This window comes from Pseudophryne corroboree, chromosome 2 (assembly GCF_028390025.1).
Source record: "Pseudophryne corroboree isolate aPseCor3 chromosome 2, aPseCor3.hap2, whole genome shotgun sequence".
NCBI classification, from domain to species: Eukaryota; Metazoa; Chordata; class Amphibia; order Anura; family Myobatrachidae; genus Pseudophryne; species Pseudophryne corroboree.
The window spans coordinates 545,905,123-545,925,396 of record NC_086445.1 but is presented as its reverse complement, the minus strand read 5'-3'; the positions used below and the strand labels follow the sequence as shown (position 1 = coordinate 545,925,396).

Sequence of the window (20,274 nt, the reverse complement as noted above, 5' to 3'; positions counted from 1 at the left end):
GACGGGCGCCCAGCATCCTCTACGGACTAGGAGAAAGAGATTTACCAGTAGGTTTAAAATCTTATTTTCTCTTACGTCCTAGAGGATGCTGGGGACTCCGTAAGGACCATGGGGATTATACCAAAGCTCCAGACCGGGCGAGAGAGTGCGGATGACTCTGCAGCACCGATTGAGCAAACATGAGGTCCTCCTCAGCCAAGGTATCAAACTTGTAGAATCTAGCAAAAGTGTTTGAACCCGACCAAGTAGCCGCTCGGCAAAGTTGCAATGCCGAGACACCTCGGGCAGCCGCCCAAGAAGAGCCCAACTTCCTAGTGGAATGGGCCTTTACCGAATTAGGTACCGGCAATCCAGCCATAGAATGAGCCTGCTGAATCGTGTTACTGATCCAGCAGGCAATAGTCTGCTTAGAAGCAGGGGCGCCAACCTTGTTGGCTGCATACAGGACAAACAGTGCCTCTGTTTTCCTAACTCGAACCGTTCAGGCCACGTAAATTTTTAAGGCCCTGACTACATCAAGGGATTTGGAATCCTCCCAATCTCCCGTAGCCACAGGCACCACAATAGGTTGGTTCATATGAAACGATGACACCACCTTAGGCAAAAATTGAGGACGAGTCCTCAACTCTGCTCTATCCACATGGAAAATGAGATAGGGGCTCTTATGAGACAAGGCCGCCAATTCGGACACCCGCCTTGCAGATTGCCAAGGCCAACAACATGACCACCTTCCAAGTGAGAAATTTTAACTCAACAGTTTGAAGAGACTCAAACCAGTGAGATTTTAGGAACTGTAACACCACATTAAGGTCCCATGGTGCCACTAGGGGCACAAAAGAAGGCTGGATGTGCAGCACTCCCTTTACAAAAGTCTGGACTTCTGGGAGAGAAGCCAATTCTTTCTGGAAGAATATAGAAAGGGACAAAATCTGTACCTTAATGGAGCCTAACTTTAGGCCCATATCCACTCCAGTCTGTAGAAAGTGGAGAAACCGGCCCAAGTGGAAGTCTTCCGTAGGAGCATTTTTGGCTTCACACCAAGAAACATACTCCTCCAGATGCGGTGATAATGTTTCGCCGTCACCTCCTTCCTAGCCTTTATCAGAGTAGGGATGACTTCTTCCGGAATACCCTTCCCAGCTAGGATTTGGTGTTCAACCGCCATGCCGTCAAAAGTAACCGCGGTAAGTCTTGGAACACGCAGGGCCCCTGCTGTAACAGGTCCTCCCTGAGAGGAAGAGGCCATGGATCTTCTGTGAGCAGCTCCTGAAGATCTGAATACCAGGCCCTTCGAGGCCAATCTGGAACAATGAGTATTGTCTGCACTCTTTTTCGCCTTATGATTCTCAGTATCTTTGAGATGAGAGGAAGAGGAGGGAACATATAGACCGACTGAAACACCCATGGTGTCACGAGAGCGTCCACCGCTACTGCCTGAGGGTCCCTTGACCTGGCACAATACCTCCGAAGCTTCTTGTTGAGGCGTGACGCCATCATGTCTATTTGAGGAAGTCCCCAAAGACTTGTTATCTCTGCAAAAACTTCTTGATGAAGTCCCCACTCTCCTGGATGGAGATCGTGTCTGCTGAGGAAGTCTCCTTCCCAGCTGTCCACTCCAGGAATGAATACCGCTGACAGAGCGCTTACGTGATTTCCTGCCCAGCACAGAATCCTGGTGGCTTCCGCCATTGCCACTCTGCTCCTTATCCCGCCTTGGCGGTTTACATGAGCCAAGGCTGTGACGTTGTCTGATTGAATCAGAACCGGTAGGTCGCGAAGAAGATTCTCCGCTTGTCGTAGGCCGTTGTATATGGCCCTCAATTCCAGTATGTTGATGTGTAGAAAAGCCTCCTGGCTTGACCAGTGTCCCTGAAAATTCCTTCCTTGTGTGACTGCTCCCCATCCTCGGAGGCTTGCGTCCGTGGTCACCAGAATCCAGTCCTGAATGCCGAACCTGCGACCCTCTAGAAGGTGAGCACCCTGGAGCCACCACAGGAGAGACACCCTGGCCCTGGGGGACAAAGTTATTTTCTGATGTATTTGAAGGTGGGACCCGGACCACTTGTCCAGAAGGTCCCATTGAAACGTCCTCGCATGAAACCTGCCGAAGGGGATGGCCTCATAGGCCGCCGCCACCATTTTCCCCAGTACTCGAGTGCATTGATGGACTGACACTCTTTTCGGTTTTAACAGGTCTCTTACCATGTTCTGGAGTTCCTGGGCTTTTTCCCCTCGGGAGAAAAACCCTCTTTTGTTCTGTGTCCAGAATCATGCCTAAGAAAGATAGCCGAGTCGTTGGAACCAACTGCGACTTTGGCAGATTTAGAATCCATCCATGTTGCTGTAGCACTCTCAGGGAGAGCGACACGCTTTTCTGCAACTGTTCCTTTGATCTCACTTTTATCAGGAGATCGTCCAAGTACGGGATAATTGTGACTCCTTGAACAATAGGTGAGTGCGCTGTCAACGGCAGCCTGTATAGGGATGGTTAGTCCCTAAAAAAGTGAATACAGGACGAGAGAGTGAACTGGCGCCGGCTGAATTTCAAATAATGAACGGATGCAAATTTATCAATAACAAATTATTCATACATTTATTAAAATTAGACTAAAAATGATTACAACAAATCTAATTGTCAAAAGGGTAATAAAATAGATAAGGGATTGAGAGTCTCTCAAATTAACATGTGACCACTTCTATCTCCACTTAGGCAATGGAGGAGGAGAAGGGGCTCAACGCTGGTCTTGGTCACCACCAGCTTCATCAGGAGTATGCTCCTGAGGAAGCTGGTGGTGACCAAGACCAGCGTAACGCGTTGAGCCCCTTCTCCTTCTGATCACGGGCATTGCACCTGCCATTCTCAATCATCTGGCAATTATTGGACTTACAAACTCCCATAGGATCCTCACTAGTGCTGCCTATTTGGAATCTCTGGACATTCCCCTGCTGCCATTGGACCTCGACCTGCAATTGAGAGCCAAGGGGACTTCTTCCTGAGACCATGGTAATATCCATATCCAAAATTTATTGAGGACACTTTGGAGGACTGAGTCCTAGCCAGAAAACAAGTGCATATTGCCTAAGTGGAGATAGAAGTGGTCACATGTTAATTTGAGAGACTCTCAATCCCTTATCTATTTTATTACCCTTTTGACAATTAGATTTGTTGTAATCATTTTTAGTCTAATTTTAATAAATGTATGAATAATTTTTTATTGATAAATTTGCATCCGTTCATTATTTGAAATTCAGCCGGCGCCAGTATACTCTCTCGTCCTGTAATTGTGACTCCTTGCCTGCGTAGGAGCATCATCATTTCCGCCATTACCCTGGTGAACACCCTCGGGGCCGTGGAAAGCCCAAACGGCAATGTCTGAAACTGGTAATGACAGTCCTGTATAGCGAATCTCAGGTATGCCTGATGAGGAGGATATATGGTGACGTGAAGGTATGCATCCTTTATGTCTAATGACACCATAAAATCCCCCCCTTCCAGGCTGGAGATGACCGCCCTGAGCGATTCCATCTTGAACTTGAACCTTTTTAAGAACAGGTTCAGGAATTTTAGATTTAGAATGGGTCTGACCGAGCCATCCGGTTTCGGGACCACAAATAGGGTTGAATAGTACCCTTTCCCCTGTTGTGTTAGGGGAACCTTGATAATCACTTCCTGTTGACACAGCTTTTGAATTGCAACTAAAATGATCTCCCTCTCTGGGGGAGAAGCTGGTAAAGCCGATTTGAAGAATCGACGAGGAGGCACGTCTTCGAATTCCAGCTTGTAGCCCTGGAATACAATTTCCATCGCCCAAGGATCCACGTCCGACTGAACCCAGACGTGGCTGAAGAGTCGAAGACGTGCCCCCACTGGTGCGGCCTCCCTCAGTGGAGCCCCAGCGTCACGCGGTGGATTTAGTAGAAGCCGGGGAGGACTTCTGTTCCTGGGAACTGGCCGTAGCAGGCATTCTTTTCCCTCTACCCTTACCTCTGGCGAGGAAGGAAGAGCCCCGACCTCGTCTGGACTTATGCGACCGAAAGGACTGCATCTGATACTGTGGAGTTTTCTTTTGCTGTGGGGTAACATAAGGCAAAAAGGTAGAGACAGAGAGAGAGTATGCCAGCACACACCCAGCGCCAATAACACTGGAAAGAAAATTCCCAGATAAACCGCGCTTTTATATAATCATATAGATAAATCTATACACTCACTGCGCCTTACAAGTGCCCCTCACCCCCTCTTTTTTGCCCTCTGTCACAGTGTTCAGCAGGGGAGAGTCCGGGGAGCCAGCTTCTGCAGTGTGCTGTGGAGAAAATGGCGCTGGTTAGTGCTGTGAGATCAAGCTCCGCCCCCTCAGCGGCGGGCTTCGGTCCCGCTCAAATTTATTTATACTGGCGGGGGATTATAAAATATATTGCCTCCGCAGCCTATATATTCATAAGAGCCAGTCCTAGAGGTTTATTGCTGCCCAGGGCGCCCCACATGCGCCCTGCACCCATCAGTGCCTGCAGTGTGTGTAGTGTGTGGGAGCAACGGCGCGCAGCGTTACCGCTGCGCGTTACCTCATAGAAGATCTGAAGTCTTCTGCCGCCTTTGAAGTCTTCTTTCTTCTTATACTCACCCAGCTTCTATCTTCCGGCTCTGCGAGGAGGACGGCGGCGCGGCTCCGGGATGAACGGCGAGGGTGAGACCTGCGTTCAGGCTCCCTCTGGAGCTAATGGTGTCCAGTAGCCTAAGAAGCAGAGCCTATCATTTAAGTAGGTCTGCTTCTCTCCCCTCAGTCCCACGATGCAGGGAGCCTGTTGCCAGCAGTGCTCCCTGAAAATAAAAAACCTAACAAAATTCTTTTTTCAGAGAAACTCAGGAGAGCTCCCCTGTAATGCACCCAGTCTCCTCTGGGCACAGGATCTAACTGAGGTCTGGAGGAGGGGCATAGAGGGAGGAGCCAGTGCACACCCATTCTAAAGTTCTTTATAGTGCCCATGTCTCCTGCGGAGCCCGTCTATACCCCATGGTCCTTACGGAGTCCCCAGCATCCTCTAGGACGTAAGAGAAAAGACAAGTAGGAGGACCCCAATTTTTAAAAGTGAGGAGTCCATGGAACCTACTTTTTTTTTGGCTCAGCGCGATCACTGCACCTTATATAATATTTTAGGCAATTTTGTGCACGAAACAGTTTGTGTACACTGAACCATCAGAAAGCAAAAGGTGTCACCGTCTCAGTCATACTAAAAAATGTTGGATTTCAGAATATTTCGGATATAGGAGACTTAACTTGTATTAACACTGGGGAAAAAGCCACAGCAGATTCCTGCCATTGTAACTGCTAGAGTACACAGCATAAACGCTCATAATTTGTCACTAGAATCCCTTACATAAACAGCATTTGCATGTTGTTCACTAAAGAATCTTATAAAAGCGTAACTATCCGTTAATTTAAATATCAGAATTCATAGACTTTTTTCCCCCCCTATATTGACCTTTTTTTTTTGCAACCTCTTTAATCCAATGCAGTTTCCTTATAACTATGAAACCAGCGAGTCCTATGGAGCCAGAGTGCACACAAACTTCCTTCACATCAGATTTTGCTTCTGAAACTTAGTCGACATGTGGATTTTGAAAATTAAAATAAAATTCATACTTACAGCTTGCAGGCCTTGCCCCATACCGTCGCATAATCTGATCATGTGTAAATTTCACAAACGATTCATATTGTTCTACATAAGCAAGAAAAAGTACAGTGAAAAAAAAAAAATTGTTAGCATTTTCAAATATATTTAACATTTAATATTTTTTAATATTCCCTTTGTGCGTGTCTCTTAAAATTTGCAAGATCCTACCCAAGTTTCCTATGTTAAATTATTCACAGTTTAGTTAAAACATTAAAGGCCAAGTTTAATTAGCCGTTTTAATGCCATAGATTCCAGGTTAAGTGTCCGGATCTGTGGCAGAAAGTGCTATTTCCTGCAGATTTTTGTACAAACTACAGAAGGGTTCAAACAGAAGTACAGGGTAAGTGCAGCTTGCAGGCTTACCATGGGCTGAAACTGATTTGCAGCGGTAACAGCAGTGACTGGCTAATCTGGCCCATACTATCCTCACATCACAGCAGCTTTTACAAAAAATCATGGGTCATGGGGCTCTTGCATAATACTAAGGACCCATACCACTTGAGCCCTTTTTGCACACTGTTTTAACTTTAGAACAATATACAAAAATATGTTTGATAATATAATTGTTTCCAATGACCCTATAACCACTCATGACGTTACTTGTGTTTGGAAGCATTGAAGATTTGCACCTCATGCCTGCTATATCCAAATTGTTCCGACTTCCTATATATAGCCTGCTCCTTTCAGTGCCCTGACAGCTGGTAGTCAAGACACTGCCCATTGGAAAAAAAAAAACGCGTTGGCAGGAGTGCTACAGTCATCATGTCACCCATGTCCAGCAGACTGTACTTTATCAGTCAGGCAACAATATTACTTGTGTCTGATCAAGATGTATTGTGTGCTTCCAGATTCTATACACACTGGACCAAAGCAAATCATTTATTCAAACAGTCTAATAATATTTCAGCCAAACCAGTGATGAATCATGATTTACTAGTAAAGTGGACATAATGGGGGTGATTCAAATGTTTTTTGGGAGCCCATCAGAGTAATTCAATTGTTGCTCTAATTGTGCGCCCATTACGTTTTAATCATCAAAACAGACAGGGTTTAGAGGCAAATAGCGCTAATCCCGTCTAAATAGTCACTGCAATGCAAAGATACATTTAACACATTGCAAGCAGAAATGTCGGCACCACAGGTGATCACACCCAAATGGCAGAACAATTGAATTACTGCCATTGGGCGCCACCAAAAAAAATAATTGAATCAACCCCCGTGACTGCTGTGTCAAGGGTTCTCTCCCCTCCCCAATCACATTTTCCCACAGACCGAACTGCTGTTTCTCAGTGCCCCATAGTGGTAGTCGATATTAGGGGTGCTCAAAAGGTGCATATTAGTCTCAGAACATACTATAGCCAATTACATCAGAATCCAACAGTCAAACAAGTAGCCATAATATTTTATTTGCTCTGTACCCATAAAAGGGAAATTGGTGAAAATAAAATCCCACAAAGGAAACTTATAAATTGCCAATAAAAAGGTACTATCGTTGCTTCTTAATTTATTTTTTGTATAGAATAGATTGCATTAAAAATGGAGACTCTGCCCTGGGCTACCTAATGTAAAAGTCCGATGAGGGTGGCGGGACCTTTACAACTGCTGCTTGAACAGAGGTAGGAACTACCATATCCTGAGCCCTGCAGGAGCTGGAAGGTTTGACCCACCAGGTAAGATTCAATCAGTTGCCAATAGGGAGTAAGTGTGCAATGAAGGTGGCAAATGATCAGACTCCCTCACTCATACTTCTGTCAAAGCGACAATATTTAATAAAAAAAAAAAAAATCCTCATAATATATGAGAAACTATAATACATTTTAATTCTAGTATGAACTGCTTTCTATTCAGTCAAAAAATAAGAATTTACTTACCGATAATTCTATTTCTCGTAGTCCGTAGTGGATGCTGGGAACTCCGTAAGGACCATGGGGAATAGCGGCTCCGCAGGAGACTGGGCACATCTAAAGAAAGCTTTAGGACTATCTGGTGTGCACTGGCTCCTCCCCCTATGACCCTCCTCCAAGCCTCAGTTAGGATACTGTGCCCGGACGAGCGTACACAATAAGGAAGAATTTTGAATCCCGGGTAAGACTCATACCAGCCACACCAATCACACCGTACAACCTGTGATATGAACCCAGTTACCAGCATGATAACAGAGGAGCCTCTGAATAGATGGCTCACAACAAGAACCCGATTAGTTAACAATAACTATATACAAGTATTGCAGACAATCCGCACTTGGGATGGGCGCCCAGCATCCACTACGGACTACGAGAAATAGAATTATCGGTAAGTAAATTCTTATTTTCTCTGACGTCCTAGTGGATGCTGGGAACTCCGTAAGGACCATGGGGATTATACCAAAACTCCCAAACGGGCGGGAGAGTGCGGATGACTCTGCAGCCCCGAATGAGAGAACTCCAGGTCCTCCTCAGCCAGGGTATCAAATTCGTAGAATTTTGCAAACGTGTTTGCCCCTGACCAAGTAGCTGCTCGGCAAAGTTGTAAAGCCGAGACCCCTCGGGCAGCCGCCCAAGATGAGCCCACCGTCCTTGTGGAATGGGCTTTTATTGATTTAGGCTGCGGTAATCCTACCGCAGAATGCGCCAGCTGAATAGTGCTACAAATCCAGCGCGCAATAGACTGCTTAGAAGCACCCAGCTTGTTGGGTGCCATCAGGATAAACAGCGAGTCAGTTTTCCTGACTCCAGCCGTCCTGGAAAAATAAAATTTTCAGGGCCCTGACTACGTCCAGCAACTTGGAATCCTCCAAGTCCCCAGTAGCCGCAGGCACCACAATAGGTTGGTTCAAGTGAAAACCTGAGACCACCTTCGGGAGAAACGGAGGACGAGTCCTCAACTCTGCCCTATCCATACAGAAAATCAGATAAGGCCTTTTACATGACAAAGCCGCCAATTCTGACACACGCCTGGCCAAGGCCAACAGCATGACCACTTTCCACGCGAGATACTTTAGCTCCATGGTTTTAAGTGGCTCAACCAATGCGACATTAGGAAATCCAACACCACGTTGAGATCCAAAAAGTGCCACAGGAGGCACAAAAGGAGGCTGAATATGTAGTACTCCTTTAACCAAAGTCTGAATTTCAGGCAGTGAAGCCAGTTCTTTCTGGAAGAAAATCGACAGAGCCGCAATCTGGACCTTGATGGACCCCAATTTGAGGCCCAAACGTCACCCCTGCTTGCAGGAAGTGCAGGAATCGACATAGTTGAAATTCCTCCGTCGGGGCCTTCATGTCCTCCCACCAAGCAACAAATTTTCGCCAAACGCGGCGATAATGTCTTGCGGTGACATCCTTCCTGGCTATGATCAGGGTAGGGATGACTTCCTTCGCAATACCCTTTTCCTTTAGGATCCGGTGTTCTACCGCCATGCCGTCAAACGCAGCCGCGGTAAGTCTTGGAACAGACAGGGTCCCTGCTGCAGCAGGTCTTGTCTGAGCGGCAGAGGCCAAGGGTCCTCTGCCAGCACCTCTTGAAGTTCCGGGTACCAAGCTCTTCATGGCCAATCCGGAACCCCGAGTATGGTTTTCACTCCTCGCCTTCTTATTATTCTCAGTACCTTGGGTATGAGAGGTAGAGGAGGAGACACATAAACCGACTGGTACACCCACGGTGTCACTAGAGCTTCCCCAGCGATCGCCTGAGGCTCCCTAGACCTGGCGCAATATCTTTTCAACTTCTTGTTGAGGCGGGACGCCATCATGTCCACCCGTGGTCATTCCCAACGGTTTACCCGCATTTGGAAAACTTCTGGATGAAGTCCCCATTTTCCTGGGTGTAGGTCGCCCATCGGAGAATCCTTGTGGCTTCTGCCATCGCCATCCTGCTTCTTGTGCCGCCCTGTCTGTTTACATGGGCGACCGCCGTGATGTCGTCTGATTGGATCAGTACCGGCTGGTTCTGAAGCAGGGGCCTTGCTTGTCTTAGGGCATTGTAAATGGCCCTTAGCTGCAGAATATTTATGTGAAGCGAAATCTCCTTGGAAATTTCTTCCCTGTGTGACTGCACCCCAGCCCCGAAGGCTGGCATCCGTGGTCCCCAGGACCCAGTCCTGTATTCCGAATCTGCGGCCCACTAGTAGATGAGCCCTCTGCAGCCACCACAGCAGCGACACCCTGTTTCTTGCTGACAGGGTTATCCGCTGTTGTATCTGTACATGGGACCCGGACCATTAGTCCCACAGGTCCCACTGGAACGTCCTTGCGTGGAGTCTTCCGAATGGAATTATGCTTCGTACGAAGCTACCATTTTTCCCAGGACTCGTGTGCATTGATGTACCGACACCTGTCCTGGTTTTAGGATGTCTGACTACAGATGACAACTCCTCGGCTTTTTCCACTGGAAGAAACACTCTTTTCTGGTCTGCGTTCAGAAACATTCCCAGGAACAGAAGACGTGTCGTCGGGACCAGCTGTGACTTTGGAATATTGAGAATCCAGTCGTGCTGTTGTAGCACTTCCCGAGAGAGTGCTACCCCCACTACCAACTGTTCTTTGGACCTCGCCTTTATCAGGAGATCGTCCAAGTACGGGATAATAAAAACTTCCTTCTTGCGAAGGAGTATCATCACTTCGGCCATTACCTAGGTAAAGACCTTCGGTGCCGTGGACAACTCCAACGGCCGCGTCTGGAACTGATAGTGACAGTCCTGTACCACATATCTGAGGTACTCCTGGTGAGGGGGGGGGGGGGAATGGGGACATGCAGGTACGCATCCTTGATGTCCAGGGAGACCCTGTGATCCCCCTCGTCCAGGCTCGTAATAAGCGCCCTGAGCGATTCCATCTTGAACTTGAATCTTCTGATATAAAAGTTCAAGTATTTTAATTTCAAGATGGGTCTCACCGAACCGTTGCGGTACCACAACCACTGTGGAATAGTAACCCCTTACTTGCTGAAGGAGGGGCACCTTGACAATCACTTGTTGTGATTATAGTGTTGAATATCCACCAACACCGTCTCCCTGGCAGAGGGAGGTGCCGGTAAGGCAGTTTAGGAAACGGCGGGGGGAAGAACGTCTCGAACTCCAGCCTGTACCCCTGAGATACTACTTGAAGGACCCAGGGATCCATGTGAGAGAGCCCACTGTCCGCTGAAATATCGGAGACGGGCCCCCACCGTACCCGGGTCCGCCTGAGCAGCCCCAGCACCATGCTGTGGACCTACCGGACGCAGGGAGGACTTCTGCTCTTGGGAACTAGCTGTGTGTTGCAGCTTTTTTCCTCTACCTTTGCCTCTCGGCGGAAAGGATGAGCCTCTAGCCCACTTGTTTTTCTGGGGCCGAAAGGACTGTACTTGATGATACGGTGCTTTCTTTTGTTGTGGGGTAGCCTGTGGCAAAAAAATTAATTTCCCAGCAGTAGCTGTGGAAACGAGGTCTGAAAAACTATCCCCAAACAGTTTTACCCCCTTATAGGGCAACTTCCATGTGCCGATTCGAGTCTACATCGCCTGACCATTGCCAAGTCCATAACCCCCGTCTGGCGGCAATGGACCTAGCGCTCATTTTTGATGCCAGCCGGCAAATATCCCTCTGTGCATCACGCATGTATAAGACCACGTCTTTTATATGCTCTATTTTCAGCAAAATATTGTCCCTATCCATAGTTATTTTCCGACAGGGAATCTGACCACGTAGCGGGAGCACTGCACATCCATGCCAAAGCAACGGCTGGTCGCAATATAATGCCCTAGTGTGTGACCATATCTTATAGGGTAACCTCCTGCTTTCTATCAGCAGGTTCCTTCAGGGCGGCCGTACCCGAAGACGGTAGTGCCACCTTTTCTGATTAGCGTGTAAGCGCTGTATCTACCCTATGGGGTGTTTCCCCGCGTGACCTATCCTCTGGCGGGAAAGGGTACGCTGCCAATAACCGTTGTAGAAATTATCAATTTCTTACCGGGGGAAAACCACTCTTCCTCACACACCTCATTTAATTTCTCAGATGCAGGAAAAACTACTAATAGTTTTCTCTCACCAAACACAATACCCTTTTATGTGGTACCTGGGGTATAATCATAAATGTGTAATACATTTTTCATTGTCTCAATCCTGTAACGGGTGGACCTATTTGGAGGGTACACCAGTCTCATCGATGTCGACACTGGAGTCAGTATCCGTGTCGACATCTGTGTCTGTTATCTGAGGTAGCGGGCGATTTTAGAGCCCCCCATGACATTTGAGACGCTGGAAAAGGCACAAGCTGAGTAGCCGGCTGTTCCGTGTCGTCGACCTTTTATGTAAGGAGTTGACACTTTCACGTAATCCTTCCATAAGTTCAACCACACCGGTGTCGACCCCGCAGGGGGTGACAACATATTTACAGGCATTCGCTCCGCCTCCACCTCATTATCCTCCACATACCTGTCGACACAGCCGTACCGACACACAGCACACACACAGGGAATGCTCTGATAGAGGACAGGACCCCAACAAAGCCCTTTGGGGAGACAGAGGGAGAGTATGCCAGCACACACCAGGGCGCTATATATCACAGGGATAGCACCTATAAAAATAAGAATTTACTTACCGATAATTCTATTTCTCATAGTCCGTAGTGGATGCTGGGGACTCCGTAAGGACCATGGGGAATAGTGGCTCCGCAGGAGACTGGGCACATCTAAAGAAAGCTTTAGGACTATCTGGTGTGCACTGGCTCCTCCCCCTATGACCCTCCTCCAAGCCTCAGTTAGGATACTGTGCCCGGACGAGCGTACACAATAAGGAAGGATTTTGAATCCCGGGTAAGACTCATACCAGCCACACCAATCACACCGTACAACTTGTGATCTGAACCCAGTTAACAGCATGATAACAGAGGAGCCTCTAGAAAAGATGGCTCACTACAGCAATAACCCGATTTTTTGGTAACAATAACTATGTACCAGTATTGCAGACAATCCGCACTTGGGATGGGCGCCCAGCATCCACTACGGACTATGAGAAATAGAATTATCGGTAAGTAAATTCTTATTTTCTCTAACGTCCTAAGTGGATGCTGGGGACTCCGTAAGGACCATGGGGATTATACCAAAGCTCCCAAACGGGCGGGAGAGTGCGGATGACTCTGCAGCACCAAATGAGAGAACTCCAGGTCCTCCTCAGCCAGGATATCAATTTTGTAGAATTTTACAAACGTATTTGCTCCTGACCAAGTAGCTGCTCGGCAAAGTTGTAAAGCCGAGACCCCTCGGGCAGCCGCCCAAGATGAGCCCACCTTCCTTGTGGAGTGGGCATTTACAGATTTTTGGCTGTGGCAGGCATGCCACAGAATGTGCAAGCTGAATTGTACTACAAATCCAACGAGCAATAGTCTGCTTAGAAGCAGGAGCACCCAGCTTGTTGGGTGCATACAGGATAAACAGCGAGTCAGATTTCCTGACTCCAGCCGTCCTGGAAACATATTTTCAGGGCCCTGACAACGTCTAGCAACTTGGAGTCCTCCAAGTCCCTAGTAGCCGCAGGCACCACAAATAGGTTGGTTCAGGTGAAACGCTGAAAACACCTTAGGGAGAAAATGAGGATGAGTCCTCAATTCCGCCCTGTCCGAATGGAAAATCAGATAAGGGCTTTTTCAGGATAAAGCCGCCAATACTGACACGCGCCTGGCCCAGGCCAGGGTCAACAGCATGACCACTTTCCATGTGAGATATTTTAACTCCACAGATTCAAGTGGTTCAAACCAATGTGACTTTTGGAACCCAAAACTACAGTGAGATCCCAAAGTGCCACTGGAGGCACAAAAGGAGGCTGTATATGCAGTACCCCTTTTACAAACGTCTGAACTTCAGGGACTGAAGCTAGTTCTTTTTGGAAGAAAATTGACAGGGCCGAAATTTGAACCTTAATGGACCCCAATTTCAGGCCCATAGACACTCCTGTTTGCAGGAAATGTAGGAATCGACCCAGTTGAATTTCCTCCGTCGGGCCTACTGGCCTCGCACCACGCAACATATTTTCGCCAAATGCGGTGATAATGTTTTTCGGTTACATCCTTCCTGGCTTTGATCAGGATAGGGATGACTTCATCCGGAATGCCGTTTTTCCTTCAGGATCCGGCGTTCAACCGCCATGCCGTCAAACGCAGCCGCGGTAAGTCTTGGAACAGACAGGGTCCTTCCTGGAGCAGGTCCCTTCTTAGAGGTAGAGGCCACGGATCCTCCGTGAGCATCTCTTGAAGTTCCGGTTACCAAGTCCTTCTTGGCCAATCCGGAGCCACGAATATAGTGCTTACTCCTCTCCATCTTATCAATCTCAGTACCTTGGGTATGAGAGGCAGAGGAGGGAACACATACACTGACTGGTACACCCACGGTGTTACCAGAGCGTCTACAGCTATTGCCTGAGGGTCCCTTGACCTGGCGCAATACCTGTCGAGTTTTTTAATCATGTGGACGACTTCTGGGTGAAGTCCCCACTCTCCCGGGTGGAGGTCGTGCTGAGGAAGTCTGCTTCCCAGTTGTCCACTCCCGGAATGAATACTGCTGACAGTGCTATCACATGATTTTCCGCCCAGCGAAGAATCCTTGCAGCTTCTGCCATTGCCCTCCTGCTTCTTGTGCCACCCTGTCTGTTTACGTGGGTGACTGCCGTGATGTTGTCCGACTGGATCAACACCGGCTGACCTTGAAGCAGAGGTCTTGCTAAGCTTAGAGCATTGTAAATGTCCCTTAGCTTCAGGATATTTTTGTGAAGTGATGTCTCCAGGCTTGACCATAAGCACTGGATATTCCTTCCCTGTGTGACTGCTCCCCAGCCTCGCAGGCTGGCATCCGTGGTCACCAGGACCCAGTCCTGAATGCCGAATCTGCAGCCCTCTAGAAGATGAGCACTCTGCAACCACCACAGGAGGGACACCCTTGTCCTTGGTGACAGGGTTATCCGCTGATGCATCTGAAGATGCGACCCGGACCATTTGTCCAGCAGGTCCCACTGGAAAGTTCTTGCGTGGAATCTGCCGAATGGGATTGCTTCGTAGGAAGCCACCATTTTACCCAGAACCCTTGTGCATTGATGCACTGAGACTTGGCTCGGTTTTAGGAGGTTCCTGACTAGCTCGGATAACTCCCTGTCTTTCTCCTCCGGGAGAAACACCTTCTTCTGGACTGTGTCCAGGATCATCCCTAGGAACAGAAGATAAGTCGTCGGAACCAGCTGCGATTTTGGAACATTGAGAATCCAATCGTGCTGCCGCAACACTACCTGAGATAGTGCTACACCGACCTCCAACTGTTCCCTGGATCTTACCCTTATCAGGGAATTGGCCAAGTAAGGGATAACTAAAATTCCCTTCCTTCGAAGGAATATCATTATTTCGGCCATTACCTTGGTAAAGACCCGGGGTGCCGTGGACCATCCATACGGCAGCGTCTGAACTGATAGTGACAGTTCTGTACCATTAACCTGAGGTACCCTTGGTGAGAAGGGTAAATTTTGACATGAAGGTAAGCATCCCTGATGTCCCGAGACATCATGTAGTCCCCTTCTTCCAGGTTCGCAATCACTGCTCTGAGTGACTCAATCTTGAATTTGAACCTCTGTATGTAAGTGTTCAAAGATTTTAGATTTAGAATCGGTCTCACCGAGCCGTCCGGCTTCGGTACCACAACAGTGTGGAATAATACCCCATTCCCTGTTGCAGGAGGGGTATCTTGATTATCACCTGCTGGGAATACAGCTTGTGAATGGCTTCCAAAACTGTCTCCCTGTCAGAAGGAGACATCGGTAAAGCCGACTTTAGGAAACGGCGAGGGGGAGATGTCTCGAATTCTAATTTGTACCCCTGAGATATCACCTGAAGGATCCAGGGGTCTACTTGCGAGTGAGCCCACTGCGCGCTGAAATTCATTGAGACGGGCCCCCCACCGTGCCTGATTCTGCTTGTAAAGCCCCAGCGTATACTGAGGGCTTGGCAGAGGCGGGAGAGGGTTTCTGTTCCTGGGAACTGGCTGATTTCTGCAGCCTTTTTCCTCTCCCTCTGTCACGGGGCAGAAATGAGGAACCTTTTGCCCGCTTGTCCATGAAAAGACTGCGCCTGATAATACGGCGTCTTCTCATGTTGAGAGGCGACCTGGGGTACAAACGTGGATTACCCAGCTGTTGCCGTGGCCACCAGGTCTGACAGAGCGACCCCAAATAACTCCTCCCCTTAATAAGGCAATACTTCCAAATGCCGTTTGGAATACGCATCACCTGACCACTGACGTGTCCATAACCCTCTACTGGTAGAAATGGACAACGCACTTAGACTTGATGCCAGTCGGCAAATATTCCGCTGTGCATCACGCATGTATAGAAATGCATCTTTTAAATGCTCTATAGGCAAAAATATACTGTCCCTATCTAGGGTATCAATATTTTCAGTCAGGGAATCCGACCACGCCAACCCAGCACTGCACATCCAGGCTGAGGCGATTGCTGGTCGCAGTATAACACCAGTATGTGTGTAAATACATTTTAGGATACCCTCCTGCTTTCTATCAGCAGGATCCTTAAGGGCAGCCATCTCAGGAGAGGGTAGAGCCCTTACAAGCGTGTGAGCGCTTTATCCACCCTAGGGGGTGTTTCCCAACGCACCCTAACCTCTGGCGGGAAAGGATATAATGCCAATAACATTATAGAAATTATCAGTTGTTATCGGGGGAAACCCACGCATCATCACACACCTCATTTAATTTCTCAGATTCAGGAAAACTACAGGTAGTTTTTCCTCACCGAACATAATACCCCTTTTTGGTGGTACTCGTATTATCAGAAATGTGTAAAACATTTTTCATTGCCTCAATCATGTAACGTGTGGCCCTACTGGAAGTCACATTTGTCTCTTCACCGTCGACACTGGAGTCAGTATCTGTGTCGGCGTCTATATCTGCCATCTGAGGTAACGGGCGCTTTAGAGCCCCTGACGGCCTATGAGACGTCTGGACAGGCACAAGCTGAGTAGCCGGCTGTCTCATGTCAACCACTGTCTTTTATACAGAGCTGACACTGTCACGTAATTTCCAACAGTTCATCCACTCAGGTGTCGACCCCCTAGGGGGTGACATCACTATTACAGGCAATCTGCTCCGTCTCCACATCATTTTTCTCCTCATACATGTCGACACAAAAGTACCGACATACAGCACACACACAGGGAATGCTCTGATAGAGGACAGGACCCCACTAGCCCTTTGGGGAGACAGAGGGAGAGTTTGCCAGCACACACCAGAGCGCTATATACAGGGATAACCTTATATAAGTGTTTTTCCCCTTATAGCTGCTGTATAGTTAATACTGCGCCTAATTAGTGCCCCCCTCTCTTTTTTAACCCTTTCTGTAGTGTAGTGACTGCAGGGGAGAGCCAGGGAGCTTCCCTCCAACGGAGCTGTGAGGGAAAATGGCGCCAGTGTGCTGAGGAGATAGGCTCCGCCCCTTTTTCGCGGACTTTTCTCCTGCTTTTTTATGGATTCTGGCAGGGGTTAAATGCATCCATATAGCCCAGGAGCTATATGTGATGCATTTTTTGCCATCCAAGGTGTTTTTATTGCGTCTCAGGGCGCCCCCCCCCAGCGCCCTGCACCCTCAGTGACCGGAGTGTGAAGTGTGCTGAGAGCAATGGCGCACAGCTGCAGTGCTGTGCGCTACCTTGTTGAAGACAGGATGTCTTCTGCCGCCGATTTTCCGGACCTCTTCTGCCTTCTGGCTCTGTAAGGGGGCCGGCGGCGCGGCTCTGGGACCCATCCAAGCTGGGCCTGTGATCGTCCCTCTGGAGCCAATGTCCAGTAGCCTAAGAAGCCCAATCCACTCTGCACGCAGGTGAGTTCGCTTCTTCTCCCCTTAGTCCCTCGATGCAGTGAGCCTGTTGCCAGCAGGTCTCACTGAAAATAAAAAACCTAAACTAAAACTTTCACTAAGAAGCTCAGGAGAGCCCCTAGTGTGCACCCTTCTCGTTCGGGCACAGAGATCTAACTGAGGCTTGGAGGAGGGTCATAGGGGGAGGAGCCAGTGCACACCAGATAGTCCTAAAGCTTTCTTTAGATGTGCCCAGTCTCTTGCGGAGCCGCTATTCCCCATGGTCCTTACGGAGTCCCCAGCATCCACTTAGGACGTTAGAGAAAAAGTGTTTTCCCTTATAGCTGCATATATGTTGTATACTGCGCCTAAATTGTGCCCCCCCCCCCCTCTCTTTTTAACCCTTTCTGTAGTGTATTAACTGCAGGGGAGAGCCAGGGAGCTTCCCTCCAACGGAGCTGTGAGGGAAAAATGGCGCCAGTGTGCTGACGGAGATAGCTCCGCCCCTTTTTCGCAGACTTTTCTCCCGCATTTTTATGGAATCTGGCAGGGGTTAATATACATCCATATAGCCCTGGGGGTTATATGTGATGTATTTTTGCCAGCCAAGGTGTTTATATTGCTGCTCAGGGCGCCCCCCCCCCAGCGCCCTGCACCCTCAGTGACCGGAGTGTGTGGTGTGCATGAGGAGCAATGGCGCACAGCTGCAGTGCTGTGCGCTACCTTGGTGAAGACTGATGTCTTCTGCCGCCGATTTTCCGGACCTCTTCTTGCTTCTTCTAAGAAGCTCAGGAGAGCCTCCTAGATTGCACCCTGCTCGGTCGGGCACAAAAATCTAACTGAGGCTTGGAGGAGGGTCATAGGGGGAGGAGCCAGTGCACACCAGATAGTCCTAAAGCTTTCTTTAGATGTGCCCAGTCTCCTGCGGAGCCGCTATTCCCCATGGTCCTTACGGAGTTCCCAGCATCCACTAGGACGTCAGAGAAACAAAACATTATTTCAAGCAGGTAAGAGCTAATTAAACAATCAATGACTGACCTTCTAGTTTTGTGTTGAGAATTTGTTCATATTCTTCCCTTATCTTGTCCTCGTGGTCCTTCAAAAGACGTTCACACAAAATTCCTACTTGTCTTAAGCTGAAAGTTGGCTGGTCTTTCTTCACCGCCGACCCTGAACAGAAAGGCAGTGCCTTAAGAAGTCATTTTACATGCACAAAAAGCATTACCATGCTGCTACAGACTTACTGAATTCTCAGGAACAGACACTCCCCAGCCTTAAAATGTTCTCAAGACCCACTTGTTCACTCCAGCCTACTCTACTCCAAAAGGACTCCAATCTCCACTTTGAGCCACACTTGCTACTCCTTTCATTGTTTATATAGCACCAACTATAGTATGCAGAGCTTTACAGAAAATAATTATTCCCAACAGTCCCTTCAATTGCAAGCATTCCCCAGCAGGGCTTACCCTAGTCTTTGTTTTCCCATCTGCATTTATTCTGCCTGCCTAGTATGTCCCTATTTTATGTATGCATTGTTTTCCCCACTGTGGTACATGACATACATACATTATTATACTACAGTTCTCACATTACCTGGAGAGGATGGGGCTGTGAGAGATGAACTGGCCTGAACCTCACTTGAATGCCCAGTTTCACTTTGGTTGAAAGCTTCCAGCTGCCTTCGTCTCTGATAGCGTGTGTACTCCTGTCTCAGGTTCTGAAAGATTTGTTCTAAATGGAAGGAAACGGAAAAAATAAAATAAATACATAAAACAAAGGCTACACGTACTTTAATCAATCTTAACACACACAGTATGGGGCTGATTCAATTGATCTTCTCGCGGCCGCTACTAAAGGGCGCCCGACGGCAGCAATTGTAATTGTTCTGCCGTTTGGGTGCTAATTGGCCGCAGAGGACACATTTTTTTCTCCCAGCCTACTGAGGTGCAAGAAAAAAAAGTGTGTGTAAACTTGGGAGTTTGGACGCACAAAGCAGCAGGAAGTTTAGATAGGTTTAGCCTTTTTAGGTGGCTGAACTTGGTGTGTTTGAACGCGAAATGAGCGATGTGCATGGGCGTCAAAACACATTGAATTGTGACAATTATTTGGATGTCCAAACAGTCCTGTTTAGAAAGGATTTTTAGATGCCCATGACAATTGAATCAGCCCATAGTGTTCCCACCACGAAGCCAGGTGGACAAAGCGCACGGAAGGGGAGGGAGCGCTGCCCCACCTGTGTCAGTATTGAGGGCGAGCTGGGCCTCTCTGAGTCACTAATAGGGAGCTGGGCTTCCCCAAGCGCTCCCTTTCATGTGAATAGATGCCATGTGCACGACAGGCTGGTCGCCGCTAAAGGGGCAGGGCGCCCTGCTGAAACAGCCTAGCGTGAACACTACACACATATTATATTATATATATATATATATATATATATATATATATATATATATATATATATATATATATATATATATATATATATATATATATAAATAAAAATAAGATTTTACTTACCGATAAATCTATTTCTCATAGTCCGTAGTGGATGCTGGGGACTCCGTCAGGACCATGGGGGAATAGCGGCTCCGCAGGAGACAGGGCACAAAAGCAAGCTTTTAGGATCACATGGTGTGTACTGGCTCCTCCCCCTATGACCCTCCTCCAAGCCTCAGTTAGGTACTGTGCCCGGACGAGCGTACACAATAAGGAAGGATCTTGAATCCCGGGTAAGACTCATACTAGCCACACCAATCACACCGTACAACTTGTGATTTGAACCCAGTTAACAGTATGATAACAATGAA

General features: G+C 48.0%; 1 protein-coding gene across 1 annotated transcript in view; it reads right to left on the bottom strand.

The window, feature by feature from the left end:
* The window catches only part of AKIRIN1 (akirin 1), a 48,375-nt gene that overhangs the window by 7,344 nt on the left and 20,757 nt on the right, over positions 1-20,274 (bottom strand). The window contains exons 2-4 of the mRNA XM_063954310.1: positions 19,064-19,201; positions 18,509-18,640; positions 5,644-5,715 (exon numbers count right to left, since the gene is read on the bottom strand). Coding sequence (XP_063810380.1) covers positions 5,644-5,715; positions 18,509-18,640; positions 19,064-19,201 — 342 coding nt within the window. The remainder of the gene's footprint in view (positions 1-5,643; positions 5,716-18,508; positions 18,641-19,063; positions 19,202-20,274) is intronic.